The 17,471-nt window shown below is 35.2% G+C and overlaps 1 protein-coding gene across 1 annotated transcript in view; it reads left to right on the top strand.

Moving 5' to 3' along the window:
- The window catches only part of LOC140149945 (uncharacterized), a 145,702-nt gene that overhangs the window by 59,427 nt on the left and 68,804 nt on the right, over positions 1-17,471 (top strand). Inside the window, exon 2 of the mRNA XM_072171955.1 lies at positions 6,154-6,466. Coding sequence (XP_072028056.1) covers positions 6,154-6,466 — 313 coding nt within the window. The remainder of the gene's footprint in view (positions 1-6,153; positions 6,467-17,471) is intronic.

A 17,471-nucleotide genomic window follows, 5' to 3' on the forward strand; every position in this document is an offset into this window, starting at 1 on the left:
GGAAAATGCCCCCACTATAGTCAGAACTGTTGCTCCTCCCCCCAGTAAAACCTTTGCTGCAATTTTGCGCAAAATTTGTTGATTTTGCCACCCCTGAAATTACACTTTGCCCTCCCCCCATGCACCCCCCCAAAAAAGATTTCTGGTGCTGCCACTGTATACCTACCTGCCCATGCCATTGACTGTCAGAGGCTGTTGAGGTTGGAAATACTGAGGCAATCATCAGGCAAAAATAGTTTTGGTGTAATAAAGAAATACATTACAAAACATCCAACATTGGGGTGGCCCTGCCCCTGACTGACCCTAGCCTTAGCTTAATCCTAAATACCCATTATAACTAACATGACTAACATGCAAGAACAACCTGTACTATAATGGTAACCCTAAAACTAACTTTCAATGAAAAACTGCTATACCTGAAATTCAAACACACCTTTAATTCATTTCATATTTGCTTGGAGCAATTACATCAATATTTTGTGTGCTTGACTAGCGGAAGTGTTGGAAATCTGGCCAGCTTGCCAAGGACGTAATAAAATGAGAAAAAATATATGACTTTTTATTCTATACAACTTGCTCATTAAGGTTCCGTATTATAGCGTTTGACATTGTGCACATGTTTTGTGACCAATTCATGTAAAATGTAATTGAGGGGGAGCGGGAATACTCAAACCGAATTTGTTTCTATCATCTAGTAGGAATTTGCAAATGTAAATATAAATGTAAAAGCATGTTGAAAATTATTTGGAATCTGTAGCAAGCGGGGCGGCCGGGGATGCCATGGCCGCCCCACTGTTTGAGAAATTTGTTATGTTTTTCTTTTATATTTCTATTTCAATTTGGGCATATATTTGTAAATTGGCTGCCCCACATTTGTGATGGCCGCCCCACAATTTTCAACCTTGCTACGGCCCTGCCCCACTTTATAGATTCTTGAGCGCACTGGGCAAAAAATGTGCCTCAACAATTTCCGTTGGTAAACGTACCAACGGAAATTGTTGACGCACATTTTTTGCCCAGTGCGCTCAAGAATCAAGTTGGGCCCCCCCCCCCTCTGGTTCTGAAAACCTGGCTACTCCACTGAGTGCTGCTGTTTTTGTTGTCAAATTTGCATTAAAAATCATATGAGAATTGACCTATTTTCACTTCAAAGCTATATATTTGTACACTTTTACCAGGCTACATGTTGTGCTGAAAGGTTAAGCTTATGTGCCCTTAAACTATGTATCCTCCCTGTGTATTCTGTCAATGGTTCATTTAAAATTACAAATATGTATACACAAAAAATGCAATCAGTTCCAATCATCTACGAATCAAGTCCTATTGTATGAGGGCTGACTGACCTACCTGTGTTATTCAGGTAAAATGCATGATGCATACACATATGCTGCATTTGTTCCATTAACCGCCCAGAGCACTTGACAAAGTCATTTGAGGCGGGTGGTTAATTTTTACATTGTTTACATTGGAAAAATGTCCAAAAATAGGCATCTGAGAAATGACCTTTTCAGTAAATCCCATAAACCTTTGCAAGTACACCAGAGATGTCGTCATTTGACGTCAGTATGCGTCATGCCGATGCACACATCGTTTTGCGAGTATACTTACTGCGCATTACAAGTCGGCTTGATGTCAAATGATGACATCTCAGGTTTATTCGCAAAGGCTTATGGGATTTATCAAAAACGTTAAGTTAGTTTAAAAGAAATTGAAGTATTAAATTGGTCACAATATAATTTCACATTTTTCTTGTTGTAAAATTGCTGTGTAGGCATTTATAAGGGCATGGGCGGTTAAAGGAACAAATATGCTGATTGTGGCGAGAAATTCTGTGCATGATGTTGGAAATAGGTAAACACAATTAATAGTGATATAGTGTTAGATGTGCATGTATGATTGGGCATGAGCTTGACCAATTAACATCAAACTTTACCAGGTCTTCCAGAAAAACATGGAAAAAAGAGTAACCTCAATTTCTAGCAATACTATTCAATAAGAAGTTTGGTACAAAGTTTTGCTAAATTTCATAATGTTGCAAATTTTTAACTACCTTTGGATGTTTTTAAATTTTCAATTCTAAGATTCATTACATTGACCTACCTGTAGAAATATATTTGTGAGTTGTTATTTTTGCAGTATAGTTGGTTGGAACGTGAAAACCATGGAAATAAAATGTGTAGTGCAAGGCAACTTTTACATTATAGACCCTATATCTTCCAGGGTCTATGAGCCAATGGGAACAGGGTGCCCTCCTGACCATTGTCAGCGCCAGGAATTGTTTTCTGGAGGTGTGGGGCAAAGTGAATTTCAGGGGGTGGGGGAACAAAATTAACAAACTTTGTTACTGCTCCTGACAAATGAAAGAGAAATGTGTCCAATGACAAAAAATGAAACAGAAAATCAGGAAAGCAAAGGAAAAGAAAAGGGGCAATTAAGGCCAGAGTAATGGAAGACACATTCGTCCACGACCGAATTTGAGATTTTTTGATATTTATCAACACTAAGATGTATTCTTTCACTTGAAACTGATAAAATACAACTTGCTAATATTTATTCGTATTTTTGCTTGATTTATTTCACTCTGTTCAACTCTAAAAAGTCACATGGCTCAAGACAGCTTAGTAAATTGGCGGAAATAATGAGTCAGAAATGCTTGCGAATCGCGAAATATTGTGATTACTGCCAGCGATTCGCGTCGTCGCGTGGCGTAGCGCAACTCTCTGGCGTATGTCCAACGCAGATCAAAGCGCATTCGGTATGTTGTTAACGCCAGCAAATGTGGTGTAAACAAAACAAAATTTGCAGTCAAAATGCCACTTAGATTTTTTAATTATTTTGAATTTTGGCGCACTGAAAGCAGAGATTATAGATTCATTGGTGCAAAAGATGCATATTTAGACCATGCACCAGATACAGCTTTTACAAGTGTGAAAGTCTTACCGTTTTAAAATTTAAGGACGTTTTGTGCATAATTTTGACAAAAATATACACCATTATGTGCAATTTTTAGCTTAATAACTCCGAACGGATTTTTTTCTAAGTTGTCACAAAAAATTGGGGTAAAAAAGTGAATTTTTGTGATTTTTCAAAAACTTGAGATTTTTGAACAAATCTGACATCACCACGGGATTCCTTGACTCATTTCCTTTCCAAAAATGTATAGTTTTGTATACTTTGGACATACAATTCAGAAATAATGAAGCTCTAAAAGGTCCATGTTCTCTCCCATTACTCTGCCCTTAAGGCATATGTTTCTCACCAAAATTCATCTAGATCATGGACAAAAATAGTTTTAAGTATGTGCACTACACACACAAATTGTCCCTGTAAAGCACTATTTTGGAAGCTAGAAGACTTCTAAAAAAACAATAAAGCAAGCTGTAATTTCTTTGTTCTTTGCCCCCCAAATCCCCCAACCAAGGAAGCTGCCAACACCCTGTCTATCATTTGTAGGAATACCTTAAGAGTGGAGGATAATAAATTGTCAATAAAATCATTATGTATTTATTTCATATAAAACAAATTGATGAAACTGAAAAAAAACAACGGCAATGTTGATAATTATTATGAAGCTCAATACAATTGCATGTATCCCTACGGACGGACACCTTTTATTTACAGTAATTATGCAGTGTTCGATATTATCACTTGGCAGGCTATGTTAGCACATCAATCTCTTTACAAAAATGCAAAAGTCTGAATTTTAATGATTTTTTAAAACTTCCTGATTAAGCAAATCATAGTGGCTTTAATACCATAGGTGCAACACCTACGCTATACTTGTTTTTCATGTAAATATATTTCAATCTACATATCTATGAATAATTTTTGAAGCAAACATTGTATCATCATCAAATTGATCAAATCCTAATTACTTTCCATGTTGGCAACTCTGTGGAATCAATGGGCAATTCCACTTGAAATCCATACACCCGAATACATGACCTTAATCGTACACACAGGGGTGTAGATTTCAAATGGAGTTACCCATTTAGGTAACTTTATTTGAAATTCACACCCCCTGTGTGGGAGATTAAGGTAATGTCTTTTATATGGGGTGTATGGATTTCAAGTGGAATTGCCCAATTGTATCTCCCTGTTGAATTTGGTTGGATAAGGTTCTAGTAGTTTAATTATAAATTTCATGTCGTAAGATGTTTGATATGAATTTCCAATCTCAGTTCTTTTGTTAAAATAACATATTCAACATAATTGTGTTTAATTACTATAAATAAAATATCTGTTACAATAATTTCCAATTATTTTGTTATGCCTTAAATGTGAGCTTTCACTTCATTGGGAGAGTTCAATATGTGATCGATATTACCAAAGGCTGCTCTGTATGTTTTATATTAATAACATTGTCATTATGTAAAGATCCGGGGATGGGGGGGGGGGGGTACACAAATACTTAGTTAGACGGCATAAAATGGGATCTCCAAAACTAAAATTGGGCTTTGTGCCCTTTTGTTTGCAAAAAAATCCAAAATATTAAAAAAAGAAGGTGATTTATAGCTCCAATTTGAAGGTATTTGGAGGAAAATGTTTAGCCCTTACCCCCCCCCCTGTAAACTTTATTAGTGGGTAATTCTAATTTAAAATACAGTGAATATTGTATTGAAAGTCAATGCAATAAGTGTATGTGCTGAAATATAAAACAAAACTATGAATATTAACAATATTGTTAAAAATAGCCCAAGGCTGCAGCACATGGTGGTGTAGATCAATTTTTGAGGATTCTTCATTTTCTTTCGTTTGGACAAATCGTGAATTGAGTTTGGCCCAATTTAAGTTAATTTTTTCAAACAAAATATTTTTATTGTTAATTAAAAGGTGTTCATAAAACTGTAAATTGCTAAACATGGAAACTTCAGTGGGCATTTATTAATGCCTAAACTCCTGCCACCATCAATTTCAGAACATGTCTAAACATGTACAGGATACACTTGCAAAATGTTCTTTAGAATGTTCAAAACAAAAAATTGAACTTTTTTCCATTGTCAATTCTACCTTTAACCTTACAACCTTTACATCCAGTAAATTTTCAATAATGATAATGGGCACAAGAGATTTGAAACAAACAAACAAGCTACAATAGAGTTTGTTTTAAAGTGATTAGTTGTGGGACAGTAATTGTCTACTGACAATGTACTGTAACCATCTAATCACTATGGATGCAATGGGGGATTCAGTCATGGGAATTTAGCAGAGAACATCAAATTTGGTTTGTGAAAAAGAAGGAACAATTTTCTGGCAAAAAGGAACACAAAATTTGACGCAAAGGAACTTTTAAAAGTAAGGGGAAAACTAAATGTTTTGTGTGCAAGGAGGGAACATGTTGTGAGTCTCCCCTGGGATCCCCTATTCCCCTGTCATGAATATTGATCAGTCCCCTATACTTGATTTTTTGTGTTCAATATTTTTTCACAATTATTGTGCTGTCCACAGAGGCACTTTAAATAAAGAGACAAACCTCATTGTGTTTCTTAAAGCAATGATTTTTTTCAGAAGTCTGATTTTTACACATTTGTAATGTACTTTAATAAACTAACATAGGCTATCCTGCAAATATCAAGGCTTTATGTGCTGTATTTGTGACAAAATTTGAGATTTTTAATAAGTTGTTTAGTTCATACATTGTGCAAGCGAAATATTAGTCAAATGCATACCTGATGTACTGTACGATGACGTACATCAAGCGGATCAACCTCAGTTACAATCGGCGGAGTGACACACATTGGCGATATAGGCGCTGGAATTAAATAGCGCTTTCCTTTGTTTTACCTCATTTGCTTGACTCCAAATTAATAGGAGACATTTATCTAACAGTGAAAGTAACTTTTTGTGGAAAAAATGTTATGGTAATGTTACAATATTAGTCTTTGAAGAAGGCGTATGTTTGTAAAAAGTGAAATATTCATTGCTCATAAATTATCACTTAAATATAAATATTCCGTATCCGAAAAAAGATACAAACCCGCAAAAAAACCTTGTAGCTGACAAGAGTGATGACAAACATGGCTATAATAAGAACATTGATGTCGCTTCTACCCTACGAGGAGCAAATTTAACATTGCAATTCAAAAACCAATTACATTTGCTTGATGCGGTCTCTTTTTTTCTTTTCTCTTTTTACTATTGCATTGATTTCAGAATCCCCATACTTATCACAGTTGAGGAAAGCCAAGCAGAAAACTGGTTCTTCCCTTGATAGAGACAGTCCAGGGCATTGCAACAAACCAGCATTGCTGACAAGGACACAGTCTGCTCCTGAATTCAACGTACCGCGAGAGTTATGTCATACGTATAGTGCCAGAATGGATAGAGCTGCGTTGGCTATCGGTGTGTGTCCTGGGTGTAAGACACAATTGACAGAGGAACATGATTCGCCTACTAGGGTATCTGAATGCAAGAATATGCATCATTATAGCTGCCCTAAGTGCAATTCAGAATATGATGTTCACAGGTAAGTTATTTTGTGTAAAATGTATAATTATGTTGTCAAAGGGGCATTTTGTGATCCACAGTCTCATCCCTCCACTTTTGTAAAAATAAAGGTTCAGATTTTTATACCATCAGAAACTTCTGGCTACATGATGTATGTGTGGAAAAACTGTCTTGCATAACTTGCAAACAGATGCAAAATTGGAATCTACTGAAATTTTAGGAATAATCTTTTTTCATGAATAAAAAGAGGATGCTATTGACAAAATGCTCCTTAATCATTATAGCTGCCTTATGTGTAATTCAGTATATGATGCTTGTTTTTTTGTGAATTTGTAAAGGATGTGATACAGTTCTTTTCAAAGGTAGATTTGTGCTGCCATATATGAATATATGCATCCTTAGTGTTTATTAGGCAAAAAAAAAAAGGATTTGTTTCAAAGCTTGCACGCGCATTTGTAAAATCAAGCGATTCGAAAAGAAAAAGAAATGCAGACATTTTTTTAATTTCAAAATTGCATTTCGCATTTGTTTTCAAACCACTTGTGAGCTTTGAGATGAACCTTTTTTTCTTTTGGCCTTATAAAGGATTAAGCTTTGATACGGCTCTTTTAAAAGTAGACTTGTGCTGCCATTATAAGAGTATATATATCCGTAGTGCAAAAAGATGTTCACAGGTAGATCTTTTTTTATGAAATTTATGTTATCAGGAGTACATAAGCCCATATGATTTTCTTGAAGGTAGATTTTACATAATATGTAAAATTATATGAAAATTATATTAAAATTATTAAAATTATATTAAAATTATATTAAAATTATATTAAAATTATATTAAAATTATATTAAAATTATTCTTATATTATAAGAATATTTAGCATTGTAGCTGCCGTAAGTAAAATTGTTTCTTTGAAACAAACAATTCTTTTAGAAGATGGAACCAGTTATACATTTTTCTCCATGATGCTTTATACTACTATTCTAAATTAAAACCCTCTGAAGAAGAAATTAATTATCCACATGTTTTCAAGAGATGTAAGAGACCATGAACTTGAGAGAAATGTAAGTAAGGCCATAATGGGTGAAGATAAGAAAATTCACTTAAGGTCCACCATCTTAAGAGAAATTTAAATACAAATCACTTGTTTCCTGCAAGCTAATTTTTCTCCTCGGAACCAGACATGCACTTTCAAAAGGAAAATAGAGTCCTTGGACTCAGCCTATTCATTGAAAAGGTTCTGTTGGGTGTCTTGCTTGTCTTAACTTTCTCCATGTGACAAATTTCAATTTTTTTTTTAATTCAAAACTTTCAGAATTGTAAGGTTTCATGACCATATTTGGAATCAACATGAAAAATGCATTAAAATGAGTACAAACAATCCTAGTATTGGTTCAGTGGTTCTTGCGATAGCTCTTGATATTATGAGAAAATGTGTTGAAGCCTATATGGCTAGCATGCCATAAGTTTAGCTGTCCATGTCTGGCTGTCAAATCATCTGTCTGTCTGTGAGTCTGTCTGCCTGTCTGTAAACCTCCCATATTTGATGTGCAATAATCTCTAGGACTGATAAATGAGGGCCTCATAACTGCTGAATTGTTGGTCTAAAGGATGATTAAAGTATACATATTGAGAATGGCAATATTTAGAATCTATATGTGATGTCAAATTTTGGTAAAAATTAACAAGTTTTGAAGGAAATCACCGAAACATTTGATGACCCAAATTCTTTTTGACAACATAACAAAAACATGCTTTAGTAATTTGTTTTTAATTAATTTTCAAAATTACATATTAATATCTACAAACAAATTATTATTATTATGGAATTTGACCAACTTTTTGCCAAAAAATGGATAAAAAATGCTAAATTTGGTAAAATATCATAAAAAGCATGATTTTTGACCTTAATTTTTTAGTTAAAAAAAAAATTACTGAAGTATTCTTTTGTTATTTTCTCCAAGATTGCACTATTCCATTTTAAATTTGCACTCCTCCTGTGGAAGATTCAATTCAAGTTTTTCACAGAGGGAGTATGGATTTCAAATAGAATGGACAGTTGCCAACCTTATTAAAGGTGACAAAAATGAAAAAAAGGAACCCAGGCAGATGGGCTCTGAAGTTGTTTCATTGAAGATGTGACCACACAGTCCGGCACAAGTCACTTATTACCAGTAATAAGCCACTTATTACCGGTAATAAGTCACTTATTATCAGTAATAAGTGACTTATGTTTGACCGTGTGAACAAGACTTCAGTCATCTACATGATGAAGTGATCAAAAATTGAAGGCCACTCTGTTACACAACACCCCATAATGAGAAGTACATCTTAATTATGTAAATCTACTGCACAGCTCTCCATCTTAATTAGTCCGATCATTACAAAATGGGACTATAAGAAGATGAATTAGAAACCAATTTGTAGTTTCTATCAGCCTTCACAGCCAATTTGAATTCAGTACAAAGATCTTTCCAAACATTTTGTACTTTCCGGACACTTGAAATGTTTGTAACTTGAAAACAATTTGTCAGAATTGAACTGTTTAAATTGCAATCTTCTTCTTTTTGTAAGATCTTTCAGATAATTTTAATATCAATTATGTTGTTGATGATGTTGATGTTGGTGTGGATTATGACATTATCGACCTGACAAACACAACAACTTTGACAGATTCCATTTAGGTGTAAGTTGGGACATGCTTTGGAGTAGCCCTTTACAAACATTACAAATATGCCAAAAATTGGGTTTGAAACAAATTAACCACTTTCATATTCTAAGATTGTACATTATGGCTTTAATGGCTATTGTCAGCTTTACTTCAAGTGTTTGAATTTGAAAGCTTCATTTGTGTGAGAATAAAAGTATTATAAATAGAGAGGGCGGCCTATCTGCTGTGCCCTAGCAGGACATCAGTCAATATGAGACATTAAATAAAAGTATGGTACATACTTACTTCAATCCCACTTTGTTGTTGATTGTCAGATTTCTTCTTTGATAGATTGCGCTCATGTTCAGTGCCGCACACAAAAGTTTATCATAGAGGGTGTGATGGTGCAGTGATACGATGCTTTGACTCATAATTGTAAGGTCACCTGTGCTTATGGGTTTGAATCATGTCAGTGCCAATGTATTGCATAATTGGTCAAGGTACTTTACCTTACTTGCCTCACCCCACCCAGGTGCAAATGGGGAGCTGTTAGGGGATAATTACAATCTACAGTAAAACCTCATTATAACGAAATCTGATACAAGAAAAACCCTGTTATAAAGAAGTATTTTTCCAGAACCAAGATACATAATTCTTTTGTTATTTATTGTTTTTACAGCCCTGATATAACGAAATTTGGATATAAAGAGTAATTTCTCTGTCCCTAACAACTTCGTTATAATGAGTTTCCACTGTATATAAGTGTTGAGAGGAGCTGTGCTACAATTGTGCCCTTGTTATTAATGTTGAAATTATGTTGGTATATCTCAGTGGTGAGCGGAATAAATTGTTGATGCATGCTGGTACCCAACATTGAAGCGGACTTTCATTTATTTATTGATTGAGAGCCATAAAATGCCAAAATTTGAATTTTGATTAATTTTAGGTTGTTGGTGTTGGTGATTTACCCCTTTAACATCAGAGCCTGTATAGATTTTACACCCAGAGTTCACCTGTCTCAGTTTACCTTTTGACTCTTAAGAAACTTCCACCTGGCATTGAGTTAGTGTGGGGGCTTGATATTGGCATGCTCACCAGGGCATGCTCTAACTCAAAATGTAGGACAGTGATAATGCAAGAATTAACTTCAAATTGGGTCAGAAAGACGGTTTAATATTGATGTAGCAATTTTGGCATGGTGACATGAAGCAGAGCTGGAAGGCATTGAATATAAGTAGGTGTAAGGATTGTCATAGTGTTATTCTTCATGTTATCACAAATTTCGTGCTCTTGTGATAAATGGGAAATTTTGTTCAAAATTTTCATTAATTTTTGATTTTGTCCCCCTAATTGATTACATACATTATATATTGACATGTTTTGAATTATTCACCAGCTTTGGAAGAGGGGACAAGTCACAAACCAAATGGGCTATTCTGCCTGAAGTCCACACTCCCCATGGAAGATATAGCTAAAGTATTCAACAGAGGAATACAGGTTTCAAATAAAATAAACAATTGGTAATTTCCATTTGAAGGTAAACCAATATACATGGGTTTCAAAATAATTTACCCCAACCACAATTTCATTTGAAAAACATGCTCCCTCTGTGAAAGACGTTTTCTTAAATCTTCAACAGGGGTATGGCAGATTCAGGCCCATAGGCCCCTATGCAGGGGTGTTTGGGGTGGGCCGTGTGACCCCCCATATTGGCAAATTTGCGAGCATAGCGAGCAAAAAAATCAGGTTTTTTTACAGGTTTTTGGTCAAAAAAGGTCAAAATTGCTCAAAAAAAAAAAAAAAAGTCCACTTTTTCAAAATCAGCACCCCAATAAATCCTGCATACGGGCCTGGGTAGATATCAAATGGAACAGCCAATTTGATTTATAACAGTAATTGGCTTGAGTCTGTTGCAGACTATTGAAGATTTGACCTAAAAATGTGCAACACATGATGTAATCACTTGTCTCCACACAGTATCTACAATTAAATAACATAGCAGATACAATGTTTATCCTTGAGTGGACAGATTATTTATAAAGTTGTACAATATACAAAGCAACATTTGAATATAACCTGGTTTCTAGCAGCTTATTCAGTTTGCTGTTTGTTTTGGAACAAATGTAATTGGAATTCAATGGTTGTTGTATGTGCATGAAGACATTAATTGGAATATGTTGGAGTAATTGGGATGCAGAACTGACACTAAACTGTCTGTCATCCAACATAGGCTTGTGTCGTGCACTGTTTGTGTCATGAGCAGCAATTTCATGCCACATATACAAATAAAGTAGGTAATTGCTTAGAAAGAACCTTCCTTTTGCAGTTTTTCAACATATGCACTTGTGCTAAAATTCTTTTTATGAGATGTGAAAGTCCCGGTGAACATACACCTTTTACTTGTGTAGCATTTTAGTTATCAGACAGTATATTCTCTTAAAGTAAAAGAGTATCAAATGAGACGAGTGAAAATCACTCCAAAGGGAATAGAAATCATTCTTAATAGAGTGGAAACCACTCTTTCAAGAGACATTCTTTTTTGATTCATATCATTCCAAATGGGTTTTAATGCAAATACATATGGCCCAGTTAACATTAAATGTTTATAAAAGCTCATTATTTAAAGGGTACTTTTACATGTTCCAAATAGCCAATCAAAACTTTTGTGCCAAAATTGACCTTAAAATTACCAAAATATCAAAAAATGGAATACATAGAAACCTTAAGGGATATGGAATGAGCATTTTGAGCGTTTCGACAGTATTTTTGTGGGACAAGAGAGCACATCAGACATATCGAATTGCATTCTGAATACTGAAGAATGTCTTTCTGATATCAAATAATTTTCATTTTTGAAATTCACGATAAAATACAAATTTTATGACAAATTATTAAAATTTGATATTTTTCACATTTTTGATATATAACAGTCCTCGAAGTAAATTTTATAAATCTAATGACAAGTGTATGTAGCAGGGAGGAAAAGCCGACGATCAATTGAAAATTTTGACCTTTCATATTGAAGATATGGATTTTTTCCCAAAAAGACCTAATTATTTTTGGTGTTTTGAGAAAAAAATCCATATCTTCAATGCGAAAAGGTCCAAATTTTCAATCGATCATCGGCTTTTCATCCCACCTATGATTTATAAAGTTTACTTCGAGTACTGTTAAATATCATAAATATCAATTTTTAATCATTTGCCATAAAATGTGTATTACATTGCGAATTTCAAAAAATCAAAATTATTTGATATTAGAAGGACATTCTTCGTATTCAGAATGCAATTTGATATGTCTGATGTGCTCTAATGTCCCACAATAAATACTGTCACAACGTTCATATCCCACCCCTTAAAGTACTAAAATCATAATACGGGTCAATTCACCGTAGAAAATATTACCCTATAAGCAACATTTTGGATTATTTTCATACCTAAATAATTTTTGTACACCTGTGTCCACCAAATAAAAGTCAGATCTGCTGCCATACCTTGTTGAATGCGTGAAAAGAATCAGGTCATGCAATGCTATGCAGCTTGATTGAATTGGCCAATCAGCACCCCTGTATTTACGCATTACACATGCTATGCTACATCGGGAAAAAGTGAGAAGGAACTGTACGATAAAAGGTGTGTAGCTTTTTAAAAAATCCACTAAATCACACACATTGAACAAGAATGATAAATAATGTAGTTGATGAAATTTTGATAAATTCAATACCTGGATGCTGTAAGCATCTTATTCACTCAGTCAGGTTGCCTCATTTTCTGCCCAAATCGCAGATCAAATAATAAAAAAGTAGCCCAATTTTTCTATTAACCATTGGTTTCTATGGGACAAGAAAAGGTAAAAAGTTGTAGAGAAAATCCTCAAAAGTCACCCAATGGGCTACCAAACTGAGGGTTTGGCAACCCCACACTCAATCTTCACCCCTATAGTACACCTGGTTGACAGCATTGTAACAATAGCGATGTCAACCGCCTCCATTTCCTTCCATTGAACACAAGTAGAAAGTTAGCAGAAATATATATTAACTTCATGAATATGACCTTCCAGGCGCATTTTAAAAATGTAAAGAAATTAATAATTCAAGCACAGTTACTTCTGGAAAATTTCCTGTGCTCCCAAGGCTCTGTTTTTATTAAAATATTTTTGCTCAAACCTTTTTATGCAAAATTTAGATTTTGGTTTCTTTACAACAAATAATTCCTTGAATGTTTTGGCAGCGTTTAGACATAAATAAGATAAATGGCAAATTTAGAAACACCTTGCAAGGAGAAAATAGTGAAACCAATTACAGAATTTAATAACAAGACCACAATAATATTTTAAATTTTGACGTATGCATCAAACACATCACCTGAAAATTGCATATTGTTGAAAATTGCTCAAAAGGTGCTAATATTATTACCAATCTTTGGGAAAAGAAATTATTCATGCCGAGCTAGATTTAAGCAGCGTGCTTTCATAAAATAATCAACATTGAATAAAATAACATGCTTTATTCATCAATTTGTTACCATGGTAACTAGGCAAGCCTGGTACACAGATGAGTGCACCGACATTGTCGCTTCGATTATGATGAATTAATTACATCAATGCATAAACACTTTATGCTATCTGAATTTCAATATTGCACAATGGATGAATTCAAAATGCGCTGTTATAAAGTAGTTATTTGACTTGCTTCAGAGAATATGAGAGTATGTCCTTTTGAAAGTCCTTTTGAGAGTAAGAAAATCCTTATGATGTCTTAGCAGTATCTGCAGCTGGAGAGGGAAGGTTTCCGGGACCAAAGCACTCAACCACCACCACCTGTCTCAAGTCTAGGGCAGAGCCTGTACAATAATACTGAAAATTGAGGTAAAGCATGTATATAGGAAGAAGATGTTGTAGACTGAGTGAACTTATAACAGGATGTAGTATAACCTGGGCTTGACAATTGAACACATTTGAGACTGCACATCCTTTAAAAACATTGATGCAGAACAAGCTAGGTAGCGGCCACATCTGGTCATGGTTCAATCTCTTCATACTACCTAATATCCTATGAAAATTCTCCCATTTTGGATTACCAGGTTAAGGTTCATATCCCGTGGGTACCAAGTGACTTCTTTGTTCTTCTTCTCTCCTTTTTCATTTCTTCTTTAACTTCCAATATCAAAAAGCAGTGTTTAGGGTTAGGGTTAATTAACTTGTTCATTTCCTAGATTGAGGCCTATGTTAACCCTAACACGCCTAGAAACCACAAATTACCACAAAGATAATCACTGTGCATGCATGACTCCCACGTGATGCCATGATTCAATCACCCTAAGTGCTATATGCTCACAGAATTGCTGGCCAGGGCAGCAAAACCCATATGACTACAGTCGGTGTCCTCAGTGATTTTTTGCTTGGCACCAGAGGGGTGTAAGATTTGAATTATTTTGTAAAGATCAGTTCAAATTTCATTTTCGAATCTACACTTACTTCAGTTATTCCCCAGGGTCGAAATAATGCCCTGAAAAGAACCAAAAAGAAATAAATAAACTGGCAACAGAAGGTGTCAAAATGTGACAAATTAAATGTTCCATGAAAAACTCTATTTGACAGCATTAGTGACACCACAATAAAGCTAACCTGACTTTATGAGAATAGTTGATGGGTAGGAGGACCAGTTAATATACAGATCACTTAACCAAATCTCTAGAGGTTGGAAGCAAGTGGGATATATTGGCCAGTATATCATGTTGTCTAAAATCAGGTTAAAAATGCAGGTATGCTTTGAGTTGGAACTAGTTTAATGCATGGGAGTATTGACAGACAATACATTATATGGTCAGTATAATTTGGGCTCTAAACTTTATAAATTTATCTTCAGTAGATAGCAGCAGATGGCACAATACATGTAGACTTTTATTTGCTTTGCTATCTTCAGTAGATAGCAGCAGATGACACAATGGATGTAGAATTGTATTTGTTTTGCTATCTTCAGTAGATAGCAGCAGATGGCACAATACATGTAGACTTTTATTTGCTTTGCTATCTTCAGTAGATAGCAGCAGATGACATAATTACACCCCTGGCTATGACACTTACCTTAAAACTCAATAGTTAGCATTTGTGCTTACTATCGAGTGCTTTTAAAACATGAAAACATGAAGAGCCACATCCACAAAAGTGTAAAGGGTTTTGAGCAAATCATCGATACACATAGTTATATACAAACAAGTAAACCTGCATTGTGTATCTCAACTCCATTAGCTCAGTTGGTAAAGCGCCGGACTTTAGTACAATTTCATGTTTTCAAAAGCGCTCGATAGTAAGCACATATGCTAACTATCGAGTTTTTAAGGTATGATTACCTATTAACAGCTCCTCCCTAACTCATGAACTAATGCTTACAAACACCTTGAACCTTACCTCAAATGTATTCCTTACCTAACCCTTAAAAATATTCAGGGGAGCATGGTGGCCGAGCGGAACAGGCTCCGACTCATAATCAGAAGGTTGCAGGTTCGAGCCCCAGCGACACCATCGTGTTGTGCCCTTGAGTAAGGCATTTTATCTCTATTACTCCTCTCCACTCAGGTGAATACCGGCATTCTTAAATGCTGGGAAGGTAACAGACTCGCTGTGGATGAGGTGTAGTGATCCCCCTATAGCAACATTACATGGTGGAGTCTGGCCCAATCGCCAATGAAAGAGAAATGCGCACTCCGATCACTGTTTCTACAGGATCGTCTCCTTTACCTTTTTTTTTACCTTAACAATATACATTAAGCTTACCCCAAAACTAACTATAGCTGAACTAGCCTAATATAAAATGTTCTGAACATTTGCAAATGGTAACCCTGAATTCAGCTCATGTAAACTTAATTCTTTACCTTAACCCTATCCAAAACAAAATCCTAACCATAAAAATGACATATATTGCGTCTTTCAGTAGCCGTTAATCAAACGTTTATTACCAAAGAGCAATAAAGCAATGTTGTAATATACTACAGGTCACAACATGTTGTCAAAGTCTGTCAATTATCTGTATATAGATACCCTGTCAGATCTCTCCAGGGTTTCCATAGCTCGCTGATCTAAATACTATGCCCACTCAATGCTCGGGAGCATGCATGCTTATCACTCTGCTAACAGCTAGATTTAAAAGATGCTGACTTTTGAAATATTGTTGTTTTGAAATATACTTGTTTTTAAAGTATCAACAAATACAATACAGGAAACAAATGCTTAGATTGTTGCCATTGTTTCTGCAGATAACATACTTTTATATGGCATCTAAAAGTCATCTAAGCTTTCTAGTTTTTTGCTCTGTTGTACCCCTTCCTTGTCAAGATATACATACTTTTGAAGTTCCATTGGAAGTATTAGCCATGAGTATAGGACACTTGTAGTGCTGCCTTGACATTTTACTATAGAAATGTGGCATGATTTGATCAAATAAGGCCAAAGACAACAATTGTGAAAATGAAATCCAGGCAAAGTCGGGAGAAAAAACAAACACAAGAAATATATCGGTGCACAACCCCAATATATATGTGGTGCATTATATTGGGTTGCAAGCTTAGCACTAATTGTGTACGTAATTAAACACAACTATTTTGAGGTGTTTGTTTTTCTTATTGTTCACACTTTCCTGGTTTACAAGCATCCCCCAGTGGCGTACCTGGGATTTTTGTCAGGGGGAAAGTTCATGTTGGGGGAAACTTAGTTCCCCAAACCAACAAAACCAAGAGCACACCTAGTTTTTAAGTGTAATGTAAACATCACACAAAAACCTGCTCTACAAGACTACAACTACAAGGAGGGGCGAGGGTGGCGCCTCTGCCCCAAGCTGGTACACCATTGGCATTACCCATGCTATATATATCTATTTGCAATGATGGTGGCGTCCTTCTATCTCAATCCAAGAATCCTTTTTGGTTGCAGGTTTTAACAAGAAATTTATTTTATTTTCATTTTGAAAACTCATTTTCTGGCAGATTTCATGTTATTCAGTTGCTGCTATTTCACAAACTATTTCTGATATTATATACATCTATATAGATAAAGTCAGTTTTGTTGGTATTTTGTTTTTGAGTCACATAATTTTCACTACGTAAATCCAAGCAGGCTCAGCAGCAATTAATTAATACATGAGGAATTTTATTGCCATGCAATAAAATAGGAAGTAAAATCAACATAAAAGCTCATAACTCCACTACCAAGTATGTTAGGGCGAATTTCTCGACGGGTGGCTTAGCAGTTGGCTAGTCTAGCCGCAAGGCTTAAGAGGTCGTAAGACCAGGCTTAACTGAAAACACGTTCCCCGAAGCACGGCTACCATAGCCTCGAGGCTTCGTTAGCCTGTGGGCCAGGTTTGTAGGATTAGCCCCAGGCTTC

The sequence above is a fragment of the Amphiura filiformis genome, chromosome 4 (assembly GCF_039555335.1).
Source record: "Amphiura filiformis chromosome 4, Afil_fr2py, whole genome shotgun sequence".
Taxonomy (NCBI): Eukaryota; Metazoa; Echinodermata; class Ophiuroidea; order Amphilepidida; family Amphiuridae; genus Amphiura; species Amphiura filiformis.